General features: G+C 39.6%; 1 protein-coding gene across 4 annotated transcripts in view; it reads left to right on the top strand.

Annotated features, from left to right (window-relative positions):
• Positions 1–3,780: 3,780 nt before the first annotated feature.
• The window catches only part of RBM27 (RNA binding motif protein 27), a 74,722-nt gene continuing 71,144 nt past the window's right edge, over positions 3,781–7,358 (top strand). For 2 of the 4 annotated variants that reach the window (XM_060635829.3, XM_060635827.3), the window contains exon 1: positions 3,781–4,010. In XM_060635829.3, coding sequence (XP_060491812.1) covers positions 3,952–4,010 — 59 coding nt within the window. In that variant the 5' untranslated portion in view covers positions 3,781–3,951. The remainder of the gene's footprint in view (positions 4,011–7,358) is intronic. The other 2 variants (XM_060635828.3, XM_060635826.3) reach the window with 1 other exon arrangement.

Raw genomic sequence — 7,358 nt, 5'->3', positions numbered from 1 at the left:
ACTGAGCCACCCAGGCGCCCCACATATAAACTTGATTCTATACAATGTTATCACCTCTGTGTCTACCCCCATAGTCAAGATACAGAATACTTCCAACACCACAGGGATCCCTCATGTTTAAGAACCACACCAACTTTCCCTCCACACCCTCATCTCTGTCCTCTGCTCCTAAAATTATGTTATTTTCAAAATGTTATGTAAATGGAACCATCCAATATATAACCTTTGAGGATTGGCTCTTTTTCTTCACTCAGCCTAATTCATCCAAATTGTTGCCCATATCTATAGTTCCTTCCTTTCTGTGGCTGAGTAGCATTCCATGATGGTACGTATGTATTACAGTGTGTTTAACCATTCACATATTTAAGGCTATCTGATGCTAATTCCAGTTTTGGGCTACTATAAACAAAACTGCTATAAGTACTTGTATGCAGGTTTTCGTCCATGAACATGTTTTGATTTCTCTGGGATCAAGTCTCAGGAGTATAATTGTTGGGTCATATGGTAGCTGCATTTGTGTTTAGAGAAAATACCAAACTGTTTCTCAGAGTGGTTGTACCATTTTGCCATTTATATTAGCCATTCTTATAGCTATGCAGTGTGACAGAACTTTTTTAAAAAAACCCTTATAACATAGTTTTCCTAAGAAAACAAATCTACATTTCCATAATGAAGAGAGACAATTCCAATTGACTTGCTATTTTTCTGCTAACTCACCTTTGCCTTTGCATAACCAAGATTCAAATGATATTTATTTATTTATTTATTTATTTATTTATTTACTTACTTACTTACTTATTTACTTACTTTTAGGTAGGTTCTACAACCTGAACAACGTGGGGCTCAAACTCATGACCCCAAGATCAAGAGTTGCATGCTCCACCTACTGAGCCAGCCAGGTGCCCCCAAGTGACTTTTATTGAAGGGACTTTTCTCTGAGCCAGATGGACTGCAAATGGGGATCCAGACTCAGGAGGCGCTGATATTTTGATGGGTGTGTTGTTTAATCAGATGATCACCATAAATGTATAGAAATGAGAGAGTCTGTCTGTAACTATGAACTTCCTTGTTTGAAATTCTACCAAAGCTTTGTCTGATTGCATTTAAGGGAAACATCATGATTGTAAATTTCACAGAAATTTAAATCTGAAAAATTACTCTCAACCTCTGTTATCATACATCTGGGACAGCACTTAACCACAGGGTAGGGAATAAGACAAAAAAAAAATTGTGGACAAATCTACTCTGATTATGGAAGGCCCATCTCCCTCTGTCAACACTTATGTGAAACTGCATAGTTAACAGTTCTTCCTGGTTGAGGCCCAGTTACCCTCAAGCGAAGAAAGCAAACTTGATTTGAATAAGGATGGTTTACATGTGTATTCTTCCTGTAGTCACTTTCTTTTCAATGTCTTATATCAATAATATTTCTTAGATAAATTGGCATCTCTTTCTCCTCCTGTGAAGATAAAACTGAGAGAAAAGTCAATCTTTGTTAAGTATCCATTTTAGCATCCACCTTAACTAAGGAAAAAACGTTTATTTAATATTAGTCTTACTCTCTATTATCCCAAGAACAGTGCCTAATGGTGGTAAAAGGCTCAATACATATTTGTTGAATGAATTTTGAATGAACCACATGGTGAATATTTCAGTGTTTGCTAGTGAGATATTTAAGTGAAGGTTATAGGTGTGGGCTTTGTGGTCAAATACACATGGTCAAGACGGGGTCTTTCCATTCATTAGTTTCATGATCTTTCTGGGATGCAATTTTCTCATCTGTGAATAGTGTTTACTATACAGGGATACTGTGAAGATGGGAAGCAGTAACACATGGAAATATTTAGCACAGAGCCAGCATAGAGTATGTATTCAACAACCGTGGCTACAGATGATTATTTACAATACCTGACTGTTAGCCTACCAGAATGTGAGCTCCCAAAAGTCTGGATCCATATAAATGGATATAACTTTTCAAAGTTTTGTGATGAAAGCAATTCCTGTTACATTTCTATCACACTATCAGGTTCTTTCCTAGCCTTAGGCCTAATCATATCACTTTTACACTTAAAAATTTTTTTTCTGTCATTTTTGGATAATACTTCATCTATGTACTAGGAAGAAAAGTGAAGGAAACCTGTGGATAAGCATAAAGAAGAGGAGGAGAGAGGGAAGAAGAGGCAACAGTTGGATATGAGAAAACTCTGGACTTGCTGTAAGAAGATCCAGATGCAAATTCTGATCCATCTACAGATGTGTGATTCTCAATAAACCACTCAGTCTCTGGCCTTTTATCCTTATTTGCAAAGTTAAGGAGAAGGTGTCAGTGAAGGGGGTTCGTTAGATGATTTCTAAGTGCATTTTGCTTTTATTACTCTATGTAAGGGCCAGTAAGCCAAACCCTGTTGGCTCTTGGCTCTTCTGTATATCTGTAAGGTAACAATGGCTTTTCCACTTTTAAATGTTTTTTTAGAAAATCAAGAAAATATGTTGTGACATTTGAAAATTATCTAAAATTGAGTACGTTTTATTTGGACATAGTCAGAATCATTTGTTTATGTATTACCTATGGCCAGTTTCATGCCAAGAGGGCAGAATTGAGTAGTTGCCAGAAACCATATGGCCCACAAAACAAGGGATATTTAGTAACTATTCCTTTTAAGAAAAAGTTGGCTTTTTTCTGCTCTATGTGGATAAGTATACTTGCTTATTTTGGGCTGACCCATCTCTTTTATATGAGGTTTGTGCTCATCAGGTATTTTTCAAAATATTATTATATTGCACAATCCCACAAACCGTTCAGCTTTCTGAGAGACTGTTTTGCTAACCATTGGAATCCTGGTGCCTTACACAGTGCTAGCATAGAGCAGGTGCTCAGTATTTGTTGTTGAGTAAGCATTCTAAGACCAGTGCCAAGCTAGTAATTTCAAAACTTCAAAAGGAATTTTTTTATCCAATACAAACTAAGTTGCCTATTTTGGTAATTTCGGTTTTAAAAAAAATATTTTTAAAAACTTTTTTGCTGACCAAAATTCTCCCTGCAAAAAAATAAAAAAAAAAACACCCTACTGAATTTTAGATATCCAGTGAACAGAGAATTTAAAAAAAGATTAGAATCTTTTTTTTCCTAAATAAAGCATGTATTAAAAATACTGGTAAAACTGAAATGGCCTCAGCCTTTTACAACTGTGCGCCACGTTTTAAAAATGACGATTACTGGAGTCCAAGGAATGGTTGTCAGAAACATTCTGCGTAACTTAAGCATAGCGGCGAAAAATACAAGCATGTGTGCTGAGCAAAATGATTGTGCAAGGAAAAAAAAAAGTAAAATTTTGCATTCTGTGCAATGTGTCGAACGTGAATGTATTGCACGTTGTGTTGCAGATTTACTACAGCTGAGTCATTTCGGGACACAAGTGTGTTTCCAGGAAAAAACGAGAGGAAGGAACCAGGCTGAGGGGCTTGCCGGGTTCCCCCAGGCACTCCCAGTAGCAGACACCGGTATTGCGCGGCGGGCGACGGCGTGGTCAAAAAGGCGCCGCGGCCCCTTTAAGACTCACAGCACCTTCTCCAAGATACCATCTTGCACCAGGAGTTCACGTAAGCTCTCCACCTACCTTGCTATATCCCTCCTCCTTAACTGGGTACGGCCTGCCGGCGGGGCGAGCGAGCTTTTTCATTGGCTCTGCGCGCACGGCCCTCTTATTTCTATTGGTTCTTGCGCCCGCCACTTGACGCTATCTCCTGCCCTCCTGAGCCGTCAAGCTAGGTTGAGTGAGGGCTCTTGGGTTAGTTCCTGTTAGGCCCCGGCCGGGGGAGTAGGTTGAAGTCTCCTAAGATGCCCGGTGGGCTGGGGCACCGGGAGCTGTGAAGAGAGGGTGAGGAAGCGGCGAGGGGAGACCCGCGGCAGGCCTGAACAAGACCGGCGGCCAAGCCCGCCTTCCCTGCACCATGCTTATAGAGGATGTGGATGCCCTCAAGTCCTGGCTGGCCAAGTTACTGGAGCCGATGTGAGTGAGCCAGGCTGGGCCAGGGCCGGCGAACGTGGGCGTTGGGGGCCCGCGGGGGCGTGGGGGGAGGGGAGGCGGCGTGGGGGAGGGCGGAGCGGAGGGGCCGCGGTCCGGAGGTCCCGGCGACGTCTTCTCTGTAGTACTATCACCATTGTGGGGGGGGCGGTGGCGGGGGGGGGGGCGACGAGAGGCAGGGGCGTAGAGGCGGTGTGGCTGTGGGACCGGAGGGTGGGGGTGGGGGGCGGCAAGGACAGCGAGGGCTTTTTAAATATAAATATTGGGGTGTTGGAAGGGGTAGCAGGAATAGTGAGGGAATTTAAAATTTTACTCTTTGAGAACAGCGGTAGATCGCAAGGCTATCGAGGGATTTTTGAATGTGAATATTAAGGGTGTAGCAGCCTGTCGAGGGCTTTATTAACAATATTAGTACGGGGCTAAAAGATCCAGAAGCAGAGTATCGAGGGCCTTTTAAAAACATGAAGACAGAAAGGAATAGTAGGGATACTGAGGGTTTTATAGCGATTATTGATGAGCTCTAAGGGTTCAAGAATTTTGAAGGATTTGAGAAACATGAGGTAGTTGAAAGGGATATGTGAGCATTCAAGTGTTTTTGGGAATTACTGGAAAGCTGTTAAATAGGATAACAAGGATATGAAGGGATTTTAAAATATTATCTGGGAGTTGTTAGTACTAGGAGAACTAATAACTTTTAAATACCATTAAGGGTTAGAAAATAACTGAGATTTTAAAGTTTGAGGGTTGAAAGGGCTACCCTGGTATTTAATATTATTGGAGGAGTAGTTGAAAGGGGGTATACCTGCAACATGTAGGGATTTTTAGGTACAGCCATAGGAGCAATAAAAGGGGTAGAAGAAAGACTACGAGTTTTGTAAATATTGTTGAAGGATTGTGAGGGCAACTGAGGATATTGGGGTGTAGGATTATTGTTGACGGGCTGAAGAATCAGAAGGGCTTGTTTTTGAAAAATATTTGGGTAGTATTAGTTATGGAATTACTGGGACACTTGAGAGAGAGAGCAGAGGTATCAGCTTTTTGTTTTGTTTTGTAACCATTTTAAGAGCTTAGGATTGTGGTGAGTTTATTTGAGATATGGGGATATAGGCAGTTTCTGAAACATCCCAAAGAGGGAAGAGAAGGAATGCTGAAGGGAGAGTTGGAGAGAGATGATATCGAACTCTCTTGGGAAAGAAGGCTTGGAAAGAGAAGGGAAGGGATCATTTCCTGCCCCCTCTTCATTTCTAGTGCTTATCCTCCTGTTAGAGGTGAGGACTTGCTGGTGAAAGAAAAAGGGTAGAGGAAGAGATGGGCAGGCTATAGGATTCATTAGATTAGACCATTTTAGTGGAAACATTGAGTTTTTCAGAAGTGTAAATAAGGGGTAGTTTGAGAGGCGTGGAGGTGTGGTAAAGCTGGGGCTGTTGGGAGACAGCTACTTCCCAGTTTATGTCCTGGTCCTCCTGAGAAATCTTGTTAAATAACTTTGTTGTTGTTTTGCTACTTTGATTTCTTGGACGTGAACACCTAAGAAGAGAGTCATCTTTAGTCCAATGTGTCAGTCTTATAAAGGTAGGATGGTTGAAGGAGGCAGCATTAGAATTTTGATGTCTGACATGCTATTTACATTCTGAGGATGAGGAGTATGTGAGAGTACAGGTGTGAATGAAAGTACACTAAGGGCTTCTGGGTTTTATATTAGTGTTGGTCTACTTGAAAGTTTTGTAGAAGAGTATGGGTGTCTTGAGTCTGCTGTCTTTTTCTGCAGTAAAGTTTGGGAGCACAGAGATGGAGATGGATTGTGATGAAGGTAGAACATAAATGAAATAGATTTAGTGAAATTGACCATATATGGAAAAGGCTGAAAAAAAGGTCATGTTTAAAAAATTGTTTACCTTCATGTTGACATCAAAAAACAAACCTTGTGTGCGTGTGTGACAGTTTTGCATATAGGCTCTGATTTTGTTTGTAGGTAGAGATTCTATAAGAATTATATGTATATGTCTTTGGTAGAAGGTGACTAGTTTTAATGTTACTTTAATGTTAATTGCCTTTTTTTTTTTTTTTTTTTTTTTTAGTCCTCCCTAAAATGTTTTATTCTGGGTAGTGGTTTTTGTTTCTGTTTTAAACAATTTTTTTTTTAACGTTTATTCATTTTTTGAGAGACAGAGAGTAAGCGGGGGAGGGGCAGAGAGAGAGGGAGACACAGAATCTGAAGCAGGCTCTAGGCTGTGAACTGACAGCACAGAGCCGACGCTGGGCTCGAACTCACAGACTGTGAGATCATGACTTGGGCTGAAGTCGGTTGCTTAACCGACTGAGGCACCCAGGCGCCCCTGTTTTTGTTTTTGTTTTTGTTTTTTCTTTAATGTGAAAATTTAGTTTGGGTACAAACTTAAACCTAATCGTGTTTTTTCCCTTGGCTTTTTATACTAATAAGTTTATAAGTATTCTGTAATTTTTATGGGTAAAAATTATTTTTGAAAGTGATTATTTTAGTTTCCCCATTTGTTTTTACTTGTTCAACTGAAAACACCCAAAATGCTTTTTTAATTATTAAAAAATTGTTACTTTTTTGGGGCTAAAAAGAGCCAAAATCACTACTCAGGCTTTCCTAGAAGTACAAATAAAAAAATACTAATTTTTAACTCATAGAAGTATGGTTTCAGATGGAAGCATTAATAAGAGACAGCAAATGCAAAAAGGAAAGAAATAAATGCAGATATATGTATTTTCATTAGTTGTCACGGGATTTTTTTTTTTAGACATCCTAAAATATAATAAATGATATGCTAAAATGGGTTGTATTTGTAATTTACTTTTTGCGTATTACAGATTGTAGAAAATTTTCATGGCAGATTGGCATGTTGTTATGACTTAGCGTTTCAGAGCAGTTGTTAGGGTTTCAGATAATGGAGTTGAAGTGGATATGTTGGAATCATACTATGTCCATGCACATGATCTTCTATTGTGTTTTCTTAGCTTAGTTTATGGTTAAGTAAATTTATAAAAGATTTTAATTTTTAGGGGTTTTTAAGTATGTTGTGTTGCACGTAATGGGGTGTTTCTAAACCAAGGCATTTTACATTTAATTATTTCTTATAGACAAATTAGAAATATCATATACTAGAGCTTATCTGTTACCTTCCACTTCTTTTGTAGATTGGGGACCTATCTTTTACTTTAAAAAATTATTTTTTAACGTTTACTTATTATTCAGAGACAGAGACAGAGCATGAGCATGGGAGGGGCAGAGAGAGGGGGAGACACAGAATCTGAACCAGGCTCCGGGCTCTGAGCTGTTAGCCCAGATCATGACGTGAGCCGAAGTTG

This window comes from Panthera onca, chromosome A1, assembly GCF_046562875.1.
Source record: "Panthera onca isolate mPanOnc1 chromosome A1, mPanOnc1 haplotype 2, whole genome shotgun sequence".
Taxonomy (NCBI): domain Eukaryota; kingdom Metazoa; phylum Chordata; class Mammalia; order Carnivora; family Felidae; genus Panthera; species Panthera onca.
Note: the sequence above shows the minus strand (reverse complement) of the source record. Positions and strands in the feature narration are given on the sequence as shown.